Source organism: Apus apus, chromosome 2 (assembly GCF_020740795.1).
Source record: "Apus apus isolate bApuApu2 chromosome 2, bApuApu2.pri.cur, whole genome shotgun sequence".
Lineage (NCBI taxonomy): Eukaryota > Metazoa > Chordata > Aves > Apodiformes > Apodidae > Apus > Apus apus.
The window spans coordinates 129,540,916-129,557,514 of NC_067283.1; the positions used below are offsets into that span (position 1 = coordinate 129,540,916).

Genomic DNA, 16,599 nt, shown 5'->3' on the forward strand with positions numbered 1-16,599 from the left:
AATTTTGAACTGTAATCATTGCTGTGTAAATGTGCCTATGTGTACCATATTGGCAAGAATATAAGACAGACTTCTATTAAAGAGGAATGTTCATTTTACAGGAGCAGAAACAGAACATCTGGGCACTGTTGATGTGGGATGCAGTCATATAGTTGTTTCAGAAGCATGCAGTCCCTTAGCCAAGCACAAGCCTAACTTTGTTTTGTCTCAGTCCTCTGTTGGGATCTCCCTGGCATTGTAATAATTTTTCCCAGCCATCACTGTTGTATTTTTCTTAAAGGGGAAAGATGGAAAGCTAAATGTAGTGAATTCTGACTTCCCTCTTATCAGGAGGTTGGCAAATGTGTTTGCCAAATGCAGTTAGCAGCTTAGTAGCAAGCAGAGCCAGAAACTCAGGTTAGGGCAGATGGTATGCCTTGCAGGTAAGTCAGCGCCTGAAACCTGAAGTCTGAGTAGATTATGCAATCAACTGTCTGCCTGATGACTTTGACAGTCTATTTCTTTATTTTGCTTTGTGTGTGCTAGGAGTAGAGTAAAAAAACCCATTAAACCCAACTGACAAGAAAAAAATAAAACAAAAAAACCAACCAAACAAGCATTTTAGATCTAACACAGGTTGAACAGTAGGAGGAAGAAAACCCAGTGAAAATAATAATAATAATAATAATAAATTATCAGTTACAAAAGTAGTCCTGTACTAATTTTTTAATGTATGATGAGAACTAGATTGCAGATGTTGGTTTCTTGTGAATAACTTGAGCTTATTTTCCTAGAATTGATTGCATGTGTTGCTCCTTTAATGTCGTCCATATCAGTGGCCTACAAAACTGGGTGCACAAGACCATCTGTTGATGTGTGGAAAGAAAATATCAGGATTTATCAATCAGGATTTGAAAAATAAGAAAGCTCTATTTAATATTTGTATTGACACTGGCAGCCTCACTTGTTATGTATGTCAGGTGGTCTTGTGTTACTTAGGGTATCTTGGGGGTGGATTTGGTGTTCCACAGAATTGTAAGGTCACAGTAGCACCCTCACTTGTTCCGTAACTTTCAGTGTGTTGCAATATATGCACTTTATCTGTGCCTGGTTAGGTGGATTTATGGATTTTATTATCTGCTTGTAACTAACCATCACAAAATGTGTCAGTGGCTTAAAAAAAATTCCTGCAAATGTATCATAGATAGAAGGTAATACTAATAATAGGAGAACAAGTGAACAACAGAAACATGGCAGAGCTGATGCTTCTCTTGCTCCTAGTATGAGCTCCTGGTCAGCCACATTATAAGATTAAAAGAATGGCAATTAATTCTGAAAAGATATTGGCAAAAAAAAAAAAGGGGTTTATTAAGAAAACTATTTGAAACATAGATGTACATGCACTGTCAATAATGATCAACCTCACCCTAAGAGAATGTTGTACCAGCTAATGACAGTATGAAGCCATCACAGTTAGCAAGGCATTTAAAGGCTAAGCATCCAGAACATGAAGACAAACGTCTACAATTTTTTTCAACAATGATTAAAGTCATGCAGTACTCAATCCTGTACTTTACAAGATTTCACTAAACTTAATGGTAGATCTCTAGAAGCCTTTCTTAAGGTTTCTCAATAGCAAAAGACCTAGAAGCCACAGACCACTGGGGAAACACTTGGTCACCCTGCTACAGTAAAAATGTCTGAAGTAACACATAGGAAACAGTATGGTGGCAAACTGAAGTGCATTCCTTTGTCAGCAGATATTGTTGGATGATGTCTGGAAAACATTGCCAAAGATTTGAAGAAACAGATATTATAACAAATTACATAGTGTGGGAGGCTCACAGTACAGCTGGATGAAAGCAGAGATGTTTGTAATGTGGCTCAGCTTGCTTTAGTTACTAGATTGAGTGTCAATAATGAAATACACAAAGAACTAAGTCAGTAAGGAAAGATGTACCAGAGAAGATACATTCTTAACAGTAAATTACTTCTTTAGTAACTTTTTTTAAATGGAAAAACTGTGTGAATACGACTGAAGTAAGAAAGGATTTTTGGGTAAGTTTACAAGGAGAGTGCCATAAGTGGAATTCATTCATTGCCTTAAGCATAGCTAACCAAGAAGGAATTTGGAGACAAAAGTGTGCAAAGTGCTGTAGGATGTCATAAATGTGGTTAATATAGGAAAACAAAATCTTTAACTAGTAGAATCTTTACAATAATTTGTAATGACATGGGGGCTTACCATGAAAATCTTTTGCACTTTTCAGTTTCACTGGTTATCACAGCAAAGTGCTTAGAGTTGTAAAACTTAAAGATTACTTACATGTTTTCCTTTCACAAAAAGGCAAGTGTTCTAAATTTGCTGAGTGTTTTGTGATGACAAGTGGCTGTCACAGCAGTATGCTGACTAACAGGTATATTCAAAAAAATGAAAGACACTTACTGTATTCCTTCAAGGTAAAGGTGATGTTTTAACAATGAGTAAGAAGGTGACTGCTTTTTTAAAGAAACTTGTGCTATGGAGAGGGCATTTTGGAAGCAGATGTTTGGAAATGTTTACATCATTGTGTGATTTTGTTGCCAGAAAAGATGTGTATAATCTATAAAAGCTTTCATATCTGTACACTTGAATTTGGAAGCACAGTTTCCTCACCTGTTTAAAAATCTTCCAAGTTAAGATGTCTGGGGGGTTGTGAACCCATTTGTTTAAAATATAAAAATGCAGCACATTCCATTTGTTTACAGTAACAACTGTTTGACGTCAGGGAAGATGGAAATTTACTGCTGAAATTTCAAGAAAAAAAGAAAAAACTATGTATAAATGGGAGATGAAAATGAAAAATTAGTATAATGATTTAGAAAGTGCAGCCAGTGATGCACTTTCATTGGGATACAAGTATCTTTGTAAATTGTGTTCTCCAACTATGACAACCATTAAAACTAAGTATTGGAATAAACTGAATTTATACCAGACCTTTGAATTACTGTATTAGAAAGTGTTTTAAAAAACGATGAAGCAAAATCAATCACAGAGCTCTAAGAAAAAAAATTCAATTTTTTTAACCAGAGTAAAAGAATTTTTATACCATTAATAACAAAAATGATTTAAAAATACTGTTTACTTGATCTTTATATAATACTTTAAATGTAATTTTAATATGTTTTATTATGTACATAATTTATTAGTATGGTAATACTACATGTAATTTATAAATAAATGACACATTGGGAGTGTGTGCTGAGAAGTTTTTTGCTGTTAGAGGTGAACGATTAAAGGGGTTTGGTGACAACTGTTGCCTGTTGTTATTTATGCCAGTTGGTGTTCACAGAAATAAATATATGTAAGTTCATCCAGATCATGGAGAGTATATTTCAAATGCACATATTATTTTCTCATGAAAAATAGTTGCATGAGAATATTTTACTACTAACTTTGTTTCAGGTGTAGTAATTCAGGAGGATGGAAGTGATGTAGACAGCATCACTCTATATGCTTCAAGAATTGGGATGCCCCTGCTAAGAAGAGAGTCACACTATTTTAGTCACTAAATGATAAGATGGGATGGTCCTTTTGAAGTGCTTACTGTCCCAATAGATGACGGAAGTGATTTGTGGGTGGATAACAGTGCTATAGAAACCTGATTGCAGATCTACAGATAGAATTCAAATGTTCTTTGTCTAAATCACTTAGATTATTTCCTGAGTGTATCGTTTTGGGAACAACTTGATTTTCAAGCATGTAAGTGTTTCAGACATTTTTTTCGTTTGAAGTTAGAGGACAAATTTCCAATTATTATTATTTTTTTTTTTTAAATGATGTTATGGAATAATGTGTTCTGTCATACCTAAGCAATGTTTGGTAACTTGCTGGTGAGTTGAGCATTTTATGCAGTACATTTTAATAAGCTGCCTGTGTGCTTTTTTTTTTTTTTTTTTTCCTCTTCTAGGCTAAAACCTAAACTTCTGACATGGCCACAGCCTCACCAAGATCTGATACAAGTAACAACCGTAATGGAAGATTACAGATGCAAGTAACAGGCAAGTAGTGATTTACATCACAGTGATTTTTGCAGGAAAATGTATGTATTTTAAAAAAGGAATCTTTGAAATAAGTGTAAAAAATGGATCAGTGTAATTGAAAACTTGAATGTTATGGCTAAGAATATGACTATAATATATGTAAATGAATTGAAGCAAGGTAGAGATTATGCAGCAAGTTGGATGACAATATTTTATGATCTTTTCAAAATAGGAAAAAAAAAAGAGATTAAATACAACAGTAGTGGCAAATATCATGCAGTTTTGCTTGGGAACAAAAAAATTAATGGCACAAATTCTATATAGGGTATAGATATTCATAGAATCATAGAATCATAGAATCTTAGGGGTTGGAAGGGACCTCGAAAGATCATCTAGTCCAACCCCCCCTGCTAGAGCAGGGTCACCTAGAGCACATCACACAAGAACGCATCCAGGTGGGCACAAATTCTATATAGGGTATAGATATTATTGAAATTCTACAGAAAAGATGGATGGTTGTAGTGACCACCAACCTGTAAAGGGTGCAATGTTATAGTGAAGCTGGAGATGAACTGGAGGAGATCACAAAATCTGCTAGCCTTTCAAATATTAGAAGTCTTTGGTTATATGTCAGGTAAACTTCTTTTGCAAATAACATAGGTATTCTGTGTTATCCTCAGAGCAGCAGGTTGGATTACACAGACATACGGAATAATTTAGGTTGGAAGGGACCTTTGGGGATTTCCTAATCTACTCTTCTGCTGAAGGCAGGGCTACTTTTGCAATTGGCTCAGGTTGCTCAGGGTATTGTCCCATTGAATTTTAAGTATCTCAAAGGCTATAGATTACATGCATTTCCTGGGCAGTCTCTCCTGGTGATAAACCACATAACCCTGAAGATGTTTTTTTACTTTTACCCAATTGGAATGGACTATGTTGCATCTTGTGACTGTTCATTTTTTCTTTTTACTGTGCTGGTTTTCATAGTTTGAGGCAGTATTCAGCCATCCCAGTATCTGCTGGAAGGGAAACACAATGGGCTACAAGCAGTTCTGGAAATTTCTGATGGTGCTGGGGGTGTGATTTTCAATTGGTGTTTAACAGGCCAAGTAGGGGTTACACATTTTACTACACATTTATAAGAACTGGTCAGGTATGTGACAGTCAGCGTCAATCTTAGCTGCTCTTTCTGTGGGATGGTAGAGCAGAACAAACACTTACTGTAGTCCAAAGATAAGCAAAATGCATCTAGACAAGCAAGCCTGATAGGTAATTATGACAATGTTACAGTAGTTAAAAGTAAAGATTTTGCCAGCAAGAGGGTAGTTACTTTGCATAAATATATATATACAAAAATGTGTGTGTGTATGTATATATGTATTTTACCACTGATAAATAGCTTGAACTTTCTAGAGATTCTGAGGAATCTGGGAAACGTGAAATAAGAATGAATTTATGACCAAGAATATATTAAGGCTATCTTGAACAAAATTTGGAAAAAAGCTTGAGAAAGATGCCATGTCTTAAAACAGCTATGTCTCAAGAAAGATTCATCGTGCTGGATGGTCCAAAGATGTCCTGGTTATCTGAGAAAAGTACATTGCTTGAGAATCCCCCAAATGGAAATTGTATCAAATTAGATAAGAGGAACCTTAAAACTGATCAACCTTGTGTGAAGATGAGATAACTTCATAATATGGTGAATCATCAAAGCTGGCAATAATTGATAGCATCAATGGAGCCACCAGTAGTTTGGAAAAAAAAAAATATATATATCACTTTAGCAAACTGAGTTACACAAATTACCTGTAACTTTAGATCTCTGTATATACAGAAATGATAATTTTGATATCCTGTACTGTACTGCTCCATATATAAGTAGTTTTGTATTTTTCTGGCACTGAAGCTTCTCTTACCTTGACGTTAAGAGATCTGGTTCAAGGATCAAAGTCGGAAGAAATCTGTACAATTTTTAGGGTTAGTTTTCTGAAGGTTTAGTTCTCTAGCAATCTTTATTGCAAGATAAGAGGCAGTGGCAGTACAGGGAAAGAAGGGAAAGATAGAGGAGTATGGGACTGTAGTATTGCTGACCTACACTGATTTATGTCAGATTAGTTTATGTTGCTGTAGAGTCTAGTCTTGTATTTCAAGAATTATACTTAAAAAGTGCTTTTATAAAGGCAGCAAGTAGCATATGCTCGTTTTGTAGACCAAGGAAACTCATGGAGGAGTGACTTGTTTGAGTATGGACAGTTAGAGGATGTTGCTGACAAGTTTTGCCATCAGCATTTTTTCAGATATACTTGGCAAGATATCTTGTCTGGTTAGTTCTTTTTGAAGTCTTTAGCTAGTATTTGTTACTTCTAATTTTTTTTAAAAGAACTCCTAACCAAAGAATGATAATGGTCTCTTTTCATGACTGAGGGTTCAAAACTCAAATGACTTAAAATTTAATCAGACAAAAGGGGGGGAAGATCTAAAAGGAAGCTTGAATATTATGACTGAACATCTGTGTTTTAAAAATGTAGCAGTTGCTTCTAGTAAACAAAATATGAAGGAAAAACATGGAAGAAATAGAGGTTGTTAAAGCTTAAAAATACGTTATTAATTCAGATGAAAGCATATGATCCAATTTTGGTTTTAGTCTTCTATATTAAATCTTTCATCATTATCAAGGCTGCTGTTCCCTTTTATGACATGTGATACATGACTTAGGCTGGACTTTCCATATGTGAGGGAGATAAGTGTGCCTTTTCATTGAAACTAAGTAAAAGTCTGTGGCTAATGCCCTTAGAGTCTTGAATGATTGTGTCCTACTGGCTTTTAAATAACTAATGTGTATCTTAGAATACTGTAATTCAGAAATACACAACAGACCTTTTTTGTCTCCCTTTCAGACAAGTTAGTTAACTTATTTTTGAATTAGCAAGTACCATACAGCAATGTAACAGGGAAGTATTACGCCAAGTGGCTGAAAATGCTCAGCTTTGCTTTAGTTTGGAAGTAAAGGGAAAGAGAATCACTCCAAAGTATGAGACAAATGAGAGTGAAGGCATAGCCAGGAGGTAGGTACAGCTGTGAGTCCATCAGTGTGGTCTTGTAAAGACAACATATGCCTGAAATAGAATTTACAGTGCTGGCATTTGGGCTGCTGCTGGTTTTTATAGTGACTTCCTCAGCTAGGAGAGGAAGTGGGAGATCAGATTTATGTTCAGGGCACTGAGGATCTCACCAGTGATTCGGAGGTAAAAAATAGCTTACTTGGTCATTCACTGTTTCTTAATTGTTGAATATTTAGCTGAAACTTTTATGTTCACATGCAGACCTGTGTAAATAGGGGCAATTTGAGAGTTGATTACTTAACAAACTGTTAAGCCATGAGTTAACCACACAGGTAATATAGGCAAAGAAGTGAAGCTCTGTAGGCAGGCTTAACTGCACAGCAACATTTTGAAATACGCCTGAACTGCGTATGTGTTCATAACTACATACGATTTAAAAAAATAATCTACCTAATAATTGCTTAGATGTATTAGATATTTTTCAGTTAAGGGAAGACTAGGAATAACAATGAGAAAATAAACAAAAGCACTCATGTGATTTTTTGTGTTCATCCCTGAAATAATTGTTCTGTTCTCTCTCCAACCATCCTGCCAGGACATGATGAAGAGAATAGCTCATACTTGGTTTCAATTATTTGACAAAATAGCTTTTGAGAAGAAAAGCTACCATTGACCTCTTTATATTCAGTAGGAGTAGAAAAGATGAAGAATAACATTGCCATGCTGTGTTTCTTACATTGTGTAGGCAGTACATTTTCTGTTTTTCACCAACAGTATGCTGTTATAGATAAAGCAACGTATTTTATTAGTTTCTAGTGCCAAACTGAAACGGAAAAAGAATTGGTTTGGAACAACTTTCTACACGGAATTAACTGCAGATGGAGAAATTAAGAAAACAGCAAAATCAAGTAGTTCTTCAAATCCAAAATGGGATGAACAGCTGACAGTGTAAGTAGATTTTTGATTGTTTAATACTATTTGTTAGGCAGACATTGCAGGCAAATATTTACTAAGCTTGGCTTCCTAGTGTAATTTTCTCTGGCTAAAAGCAGACATAAGATGATATTTATCTCAAATGAATATTTTTCTGAATTCTTAAAATGTTTTGAGAATGTTTTTTATACAGAGAGTGTTCCTTGCAAACAGTTGCTATACATGCTGTAGTCCTGATATTTGTCAGCACTGTGAACTATTCAAGTTAAACATCTCTGGAAGATATTACTAATTGTAACCATGTCATCCTTGACTTTAAAAGGAAAAAAATCTCAGCTGGGATAAGTAGTGGTTATGAGGAACGTCACCTTTTCCTTTAAATTTACTAATGAAGAAATATACACACAAAAACAATTTACTGCAAAGTAGCCTTGCAACTTACCCTAATATTTGAGCATTTTAATCTTGTGGTTTAATTTGGTTTAACTGTGCTACAGGTGTAGGTGCGCCTCTTTGAAGAGTTGTCAGTCTTGCAACTGTGCAGTTGGCTAGACTGCTTTATTATACAAGCAAGATTGTACTGCTTCAGATTTGGGTCTGGAAACAGCACAGCTACTGTCAAGTGGCATTGAGCATGGGCCAGTACTTTTTACAGCATCTGACCTGTCTTTGTTCAATAACCAGCTTTGTTAGTAGTAGGAACCATGCCAGGTTCCTTTAGCTAGCAGTGCTGGAGAGTGGGGGGATGATACAACGTACCTAGCTTTGGGGAATTTTTGCTTGGGAACACTTAGTTAATAACTAGAGACCTGGGCTGAAGCAAGTAGGATATTCCTGTGCCCATTTCTCAGCGTTTCAGATTTATTAGAACCTTTTAGCCCTTTGCAGAATTGGAAAATAGAATAATACAGTCTTGGACTTGACGGTGATTTCCAGGGGTTTACTAGCATAAATACACAGCTATCAGTATGTTCACAGGGACCAGAATTGAGGGAGGGAAGTTGGATTTGGCAGGATTTGGCGAGATGATAGAAATGAGGTAATTTGGCATGCACAGTGCAGCCAGACAGACTCATGACATCATCAGTATTGCTTACTTAGGATTCTCCCTTAATACATTTTTAAGTTATCCTGGCCCCTCTTCCTCTAGCTTTTGAAATGGTATTGTTGCTTCAGTTGCCCAGTCTTTCTGGGGATAAGTCAGCTCTGGCTTACTAAATTCCCCTCACTTTCTGTGGGTCTGCATGAGCACCAGCAATATCTTTTCAGTGTGTAGGTGCTTTTTTTTCTTTCTTCAGCTGGTCTTTTAGTAAGACTTCAATTAGAAGGCAGCTTATTCAAAATGCAAAAATATATTTGGTCATGGGTTTCACCAAAAATGATCCACATTGTCCAACATGTTGAAGGGACTATAATGCTGGCCTTTTTTGGGGGGTGGAGGTTGTTTTTAGTATTGTTTTCATCAATGCTGATGTAACTTTGTGGATCCAAAAACTTGCACAAAACTTAGTCTCCAGGACCATCATAGTAATGCACTTTTAAGTTTGATCTTAAGTATAAATATCAGTGTTTGCAGTTCTTAGTTAAAAATTTCCCCTTGCAGAAAACTTCTTTCACTTCTTTAGTATCAAGAAATCCAATACATATGAGACAGTGAGTTACATTCAAATACACCTGATAACAAGAACATCTACTTTAAAATCTGTATATATTTTTTTAAAAAATGTATTTTATATGCAGGAATGTGACTCCACAGACTACGCTGGAATTTAGAGTGTGGAGCCATCACACTTTAAAAGCAGATGCTTTATTAGGAAGAGCCACTGTAGACTTGAGACAAGCTTTGGAAATACACAATAGAAAATGTAAGTTGTTATGAAGGATATTTTGACTAAAGTAGAATTATTATTACTAATCTGTATATCAAACTGCCAACCAGACTATTAACTATACATGTAATTACAACTGACTTTGAGTTGATGTCTTTACTTGTCTCTTCTAGAGATGTCTGTGCTATTAAGAGCAATTTAAATGTAACAACGGGATAAAATAATTTAGAAACAAATGTTAGAGCATATGTTACTACAAATTAAGTAAAAGCAGAAGTGATTGAATACAAGGTTTTGTGACAAAATAATGACTTGATCTCCTGGAAGATCTGTTTTAGACTTTGTAAAAAAAAAAAAAAAAAAGAAAGTCTAAACTTTCTGAAAAGCCATCTATATAATTCTTCATGTTTTCCTTCTCTGGAATTACTAATAGAAGGGCTGGATATTTTCCCCTCATAATTTAGCTGCCCCAGAGAGCAGTAAGAACCACTGATTAATGAAACAATTCAGCACTTCTGTTTAGTACATTAGAGATTGTTGAGTTCTATGTAAATTCTGATTTTAATTGTCTTTAATAGAAATAAAACAGGTCTTCTTTATCTAATTTGCTTTTAAAAACTTTTTTCATTAGTACAAGAAATGGTGAATCCACACTTTAAATTCCACTCCAGAGTGGCAGTAGAATTCCAGCTAAACCAATCTCTAGCCTTTCTCACAAGCTAGATACACAAATCTTAGAGATCTCTTTAGGGAAATGGGGGGATTTTTACAAAAAATGGAAACAGAATCCAAAATCAAGTGATGTTTCTTCAGCAGAACTATGACAGTTCTGCCTAAGATTAGTCTCCTTAGTTAAGGAGAAAAAAAATGCTGGTTTTTTTGGAAGAAGAAGAAACTGGCTCTAATAATGATAGCAAAAAAATTGTTAGTATTTTAACTATTTCTAGCAAAATAGTTAATATTTTATTACTCTAGATCCAGGGGATGTAGGCTTCAACAACTTGGCAAATTATTTCAGGGAATGGCAGACTTGAGTTAGCTGTACATTTCACCAGAAGAAATTTAGGTGCAGTGTTTCTGATTTGGGCAAGTCAGCAGTTTGACACACACTGGATTATCCAACAATTCAGTGGTAGAATAACTGATTTATATTCCCCAGTAATTCAGTTATTGATACCTAATCTAAAATGCAGTACTTGAAAGGCTCTTTAACTGAAGGAAATGTAAAGGGGAAGTCCTCTAAATGCAGAAATTTTAGAAGTAGTGCTGTTACTTTCTCTTGCTCAACACCACCAGTATTGTATTGCTGCCTACACCCCTCCCAGCTTTCTTGCCAACTCAGTTGGACAACTACCAACTGTTGATCTGTTTTGGGTAGATAATTTATTAAAATATCAAAAGCTAAGCCAATCATGCAAAAATTATCATTTATAAATATATAAATTTAACAACTCAGTAGTAGGCTAGTTTCTGCTTCTCTCATTTCAAGTAGTACCATTTTCCAAAATGCAGATTGCTAAATCAATTCTGTAGATTTCAAAGCTTTGTGCTTGAAATTTAAAGTACTTTGAAGTCTGTTGTAATATAGCAGTGGGTGTCTGCTAGTAACTGCTGCCCCGCTACAATGTTCAACCTGCTCATTAGAGTAACAGTATGGGGGTATCTGACAGTAGTTTATGGCAACTTTCTCTGCTTTCATGCTTATTGTTTGTTTCTGATACATATTAAGAACGAAAAAAACAAGGGAGTGCCACTTTGGAGCATAGAAGTGCACAGTGAGCTTTAACTAGTTTTGAATGCTATCTTGTGGAGGGAAATATGGTGGTATATCTTGAAAAATTAATCTTTTAATCGCCAGCATGTTTTTACCTCTGGATTAGATATGTGTACAATTATATGCATTGTTTTAGATATGTGTACAATTATATGCGTTGCTTATCAGTCATATTGAATTATGACACCATGTACACTTGATTTTGTATATCTCAATTATCTCAAAATTTCTTTTGATTAAAATAATTTCTGATATAATTTTTGGTTACTTGATCAATTTTTGGTTATCCTCTGTTACTGTTTAATCCTTGCAGTTGAGATCTATGAAAATACTAGTAAGAATTTACAAAAAATAATTTTAAATGAGGGAGAACTTTGTGCAGTCTTTGTATCTACTTCTTCCTCTTTTCAGTAGTCTCTTAGAATTAGTTCTGGAAGGTGATATGAGAAATGAACATAAGCTCATGGTTGTAGAATGAGGTTCCCAGTGACTTTTAATAGTTGGATGTGTATTCAGAAGTTGTTTGACTTCAAGACTTTTCATGTTATATAAGTAGTGCATAATCTCAAAACACCTACGAGGAAACAGCAAAATTGGGAAATCGTTAACAAAGTGCTGAAACCATGTGAATCCTATAGCATAATTATAGAATATACTATATAAACGGCCACTTTGTTTTTACAATAAACTGATCTTTTACCCAAAGCAGATGTAAATTTACACAGCTCCTTAGTGATTTCTGTGTTCATTTGAATCTTCTCAATATCTCTTGTGTTCAGTTTTGTACAGTTAAATGCGTGTCACATTTTTGTGCTGAAATTCTTTTAATATTGTTTAGAATTTAATCTTTGCTTTATCTCTTCTCTCCTTCTCTCCCTCTCCCCACCCCAACTCCATTTTTAGTGGAGAAGGTGAAAGAACAGTTGAAACTTTCTTTGGAAAACAAGAGTGGCATGGTGCAAACAGGTGAACTGACAGTTGTGCTAGATGGTTTGGTAGTTGAACAGGAATCTCTTACAAATCTCAGTTCTTCAGCAACCAGTAAGTTAAAATAATTACATAAAATGGTACATTTTTAATTAAAAAATTCAAATAGATAATAATAAAATATTTCTGTTGAATTTGTTTCTTACTGTTCAGTAGAAGTTCAGCAAAATGGCGAGGCTGTGCATGAAAGCAGAGATGCTTCAGCAAGAAGTACATCCAGGTTGGAATTTAGTTTCGTGTTTTACACTATATGAAGTGTACTGGCAAATTTATCAGCTGAAATGTTTGCGTTGTTTGTGGTTTGGTTTTGCTTTATAATTATTTTGAAGGGAATAGATTCTAACAGTCAAGCCCTAAATTGTTACCATAGATTTTAGAAACATTGCTTGTCCGACAATTACATGATTTAGCTTGAGAATAGTAAATTTACAGTTCTGTTCTTCTGCTGGTGGAGTGTGCTCTCCACTGCTTTATCATTGCCTCTTGGGTGTGTAGCCCTCTGAACTTAAAAATTCAACTTACTGGGAGTCTACTAAATGCTGTAGCAGAGATTAGGGGAGCATTCAGTTTTCTTCTGCTCTGTAAGAACCATTTTTATTCACGTCTCCCAGTTGGTTGCAACATACCATTTGAACGGAAGGAAGAAGAAAAAAAAGCCTAAATTACTTCCCTCTTCACCCAGTTCCTTTTAAAGGTCATAATCAGGAAGTTGTTTAAGAGACTTGTACTGAGTTTAGGAAGCAGTATTCAGAATGCTAAGGCAAAGGAGTTGCCTTCTTCCAAGTAAAGTGGCAAGAGAAAGGCTTTGGGATTGATTTAAAGTTTCATTCTTGGCTTCTCCATCTTTATACTAGCACAGGGACTGCCTGGAGAGAAGTAGGATTAGTTTGCTGCCTCACTGCTAGTGAGTCAAATAGATAAACATACAGATGAATTTGATGTTATTGGCCTGCTCAGTTACCTTACAGCGAACCCATTTCTATTTAAGTTTCTGACACAATGGAGTGAAAAAACATAGTTGCTATGCGCTTGAGTGACAGAGACATATTTGCCTTGCATGCTTGATGTGATTCTTTTTTTGAATATATGGATGTTTGTCTCTGTTTCCCCATTGGTGCCATATGAGGGAGTGAGGATAAAGCAGTTTATTTAATTATCTTTATAATAAGTTTTTTATCCTTAATTGTCTTTATAAAGATTTGGGACAGTTAAAAGTGATTTGAAACACATCTGTATACCATTTGGAAACAGTAGTAATAATAATTCGTTTTCATTCAGATATTGTTGCTGGAGGTGTGGCTTTTACTGGGATCCTGCTCTTGATGTTGATATTCTGATTGCAGCAGTTTTCCACACAGCTATCCAGCAGTTTTGTTTTACATTTTTAACATTAAGAGAATGAAGAAAAGTTTTAAGGTAGCTTCTGTGTATGTCTTCAGTAAGCAAATCAGGTTTGTAGTCTAGAGTTGGAAATGGATAATACTTTTATTTCTCTGTTTATATTACTCCTTTGGAGCTGGGTAAGGTAGCATGGGAATGCTGCTTCTTCCTTTCTTAGTCTCTTCTAACAATTCTCACTTTTTTTGGTCATCTGTTTAACTCTAATTTCTAGCCTCTACTCTTTGAGAAGATGAGGAGTTGACATTGAATGTAGTTTTCACAATATGTGTCTCTGGCATTTTGGGATGGATTTAAATAAAAACAGTATAATTGATCAAGACGTTCCATTCACAAGCCCTTACGCTAAGTTTATTTCCATGTATCTTTGTATTGTTAAAAACAAAATTTGCCTTTTGTTCCTTAATTGTCTTGTACTTGCTGCAAACACTTTACTATAAACTGTTGGGAACTGACTTCCATGTCTTTGTAATAACCTGAAATGATCTTTTTTTTTTTACCAAGATCTGCTTGTGACATTTCTAATGGGATAGACAATCAAGTACCTTCCAACTCTGTAGCACAGAATGCGTTCTGTATAGAAGCTGTTAATGGAGACAGCACACCATCTCCTACTCACGCTGCAGCCAGACCCAAAAATACACCAGTACCAAATCCACTTTCACCTCAGCCCACCATCAGCACTGGTAAGAATGGGAGAGTTTTGAGAACATGATTCATAAGGTTTTTCTATCTAGTTGAAATGTAACTGAAGTTGAGCCACTTTTTCTGTACATTTTTGTTAAATTTCAGAAATACTGAAAGGATGTTTCTGGGCTTGAATATATAATCTTGCATGTCCACGTCTCGGAATTTTTCTGAAGTAGATCCATTCTTACATGTACATGTTATCTCTGATGAAGAAAGATGTAAAGCATCGAGAACTTCCATTTCTGTCCCGTATTACTGATTGTCTGGAAGAAAAATCAGATTTTTTTCACAATTATTTTCAGTAACTGTAGTAAAATTTCTTTTATCATTAGGTAAATCTGATTTTTAGCATTGTCAGGGAATTCCTGTGCTCTGTGTTGAGATGTGTTCAGACTCTCCTTGCCTTCTGTTTTTTCAGAAGTTATGCTATTTAAAAATAGGCATTGGCAAATACTAAATTTCGTTTTCCTCTTAAATACAAAAGGTTTGATTATGACTATAAATAACATTCACTGCAGTAAAACAAGTGAACAGAAAATCTCTTTGTTTCTGTTGCGAAACTTTGCATCTAATAATGACTGTACTTTCTAAGCACTTTCTGCCTGTTCTGAGTGGTTTGAGAGAGATTATAGTGATAGCAGAGGAAGAAGAAAACCTTATGTAGAAATAGTTGAGCTGTTAAACAATAGAACAGAGACTGTCAGACTTTATGTAATAGAGTGGGAAATGTGGGTATGGTGAGAAGATAGCAGAAACAATTACAGCGTGTAAAAGGTAATAATGAAAATAGGCCTTTGAAGCTTTTCTCTATTTGGAGAACTTCAATTTGATTCCCATGTGTTTTCAACTGAAGGCCAGAGGGCATACATATTATTTAGGCATTACTCATTTCTCTTCATTAGCAGAGAGATCCACTTGAAATCTGTATTGGGATAGGGTAATTGCAAAAATAATTGATTTGTTCAAATAGTAATATTGATGAAATCATCACTGAGCTTGCACTGAGGCACTGATACAACAATTTTAAACTACTATGTCAGTTGGTGGAGACTTTTCAAAGGCAAAGCATAAAACAGATCTCCAGCATCTCTTGATGACAGACCTTTTCCCCCCACTGTTGTGCTTACCAGGATTGTAATTTCATGTGATGTTACCAGAATTGCTGGTTTAGATCTAATTGGTGGAGTAATTGGCTGATGTAATGTTTTATAGATCTGTTTTGAAGATCAGCTTACTAAAAGAGCTGATGATTTGTCAGTTATTTTGGTTCTAACTTCATTATGTAATCCCATTTACTCCTTCATGTGGTTGAATTGAATGTTTTGGTTTTTTTAAGTTCAGTTGGCTTTTTTTTCCAACGTAAGTAACATTGTTCCTAGTTAAAGCAGAAATTTGGATGCATTTGATCAGATTGCCTGTAGTTAGGAGTTTTTTTAATGTCGTGCTTTACATTGCCTTGGAATAATACAAAGTCTTGACATGTCTTGATGTAGTTAACCTGTTTTGTGTCAGCAGGAAGTAATGATGTGTAATAGTTGTGTACATAAAGCAAGGCTTTTACAGATCTGACAAATGTGCTGCTGCCTGTAAAATCATGCTTATCATCATGCATATCAAGAAAATACATATGGCTTGGTGATTATTCCTTAAAGAAACTGACTTGGTAATTTAAATACATTGCTGATGTCTGTTCTATTGTTTGTAGTTCTTTAATCTGCTTTTCTGACCACCTGGAAAAGAAAGAAATTTAGGGGGTTTGTTTTTTGTGAGAGTATTATTCAAAATTAAAGTAAGTGAGCTCTTCACGATGGTGGAACAGCATTTTGTAGGCAATGGTCTAGGGTTAAATTTTGCAAATCTGTATCAGTAAGGTTATGTGTTATAGAGCAGTTGTACTGGACTCAGTCCTTAGAACTGTAAGCTG

At 35.2% G+C, this 16,599-nt stretch overlaps 2 protein-coding genes across 6 annotated transcripts in view; one reads left to right on the top strand and one right to left on the bottom strand.

The window, feature by feature from the left end:
• The window catches only part of WWP1 (WW domain containing E3 ubiquitin protein ligase 1), a 60,755-nt gene that overhangs the window by 20,335 nt on the left and 23,821 nt on the right, over positions 1-16,599 (top strand). Inside the window, exons 2-7 of one of the 2 annotated variants that reach the window (XM_051610422.1) lie at positions 3,930-4,020; positions 7,874-8,012; positions 9,738-9,862; positions 12,504-12,641; positions 12,741-12,807; positions 14,490-14,671. In XM_051610422.1, coding sequence (XP_051466382.1) covers positions 3,951-4,020; positions 7,874-8,012; positions 9,738-9,862; positions 12,504-12,641; positions 12,741-12,807; positions 14,490-14,671 — 721 coding nt within the window. In that variant the 5' untranslated portion in view covers positions 3,930-3,950. The remainder of the gene's footprint in view (positions 1-3,929; positions 4,021-7,873; positions 8,013-9,737; positions 9,863-12,503; positions 12,642-12,740; positions 12,808-14,489; positions 14,672-16,599) is intronic. The other variant, XM_051610424.1, reaches the window with a different exon arrangement.
• The window catches only part of RMDN1 (regulator of microtubule dynamics 1), a 50,078-nt gene continuing 44,665 nt past the window's right edge, over positions 11,187-16,599 (bottom strand). For 2 of the 4 annotated variants that reach the window (XR_007888596.1, XM_051610441.1), the window contains 2 exons: positions 14,864-14,938; positions 11,187-12,174 (listed from right to left, as the gene is read on the bottom strand). Coding sequence is in view for 3 of the 4 variants with exons in the window: in XM_051610441.1 (XP_051466401.1) it covers positions 14,873-14,938 (66 nt within the window). In the remaining variant the exon portion in view is untranslated. Of the gene's footprint in view, positions 14,939-16,599 lie in introns of all 4 variants that reach the window. The other 2 variants (XM_051610437.1, XM_051610440.1) reach the window with 1 other exon arrangement.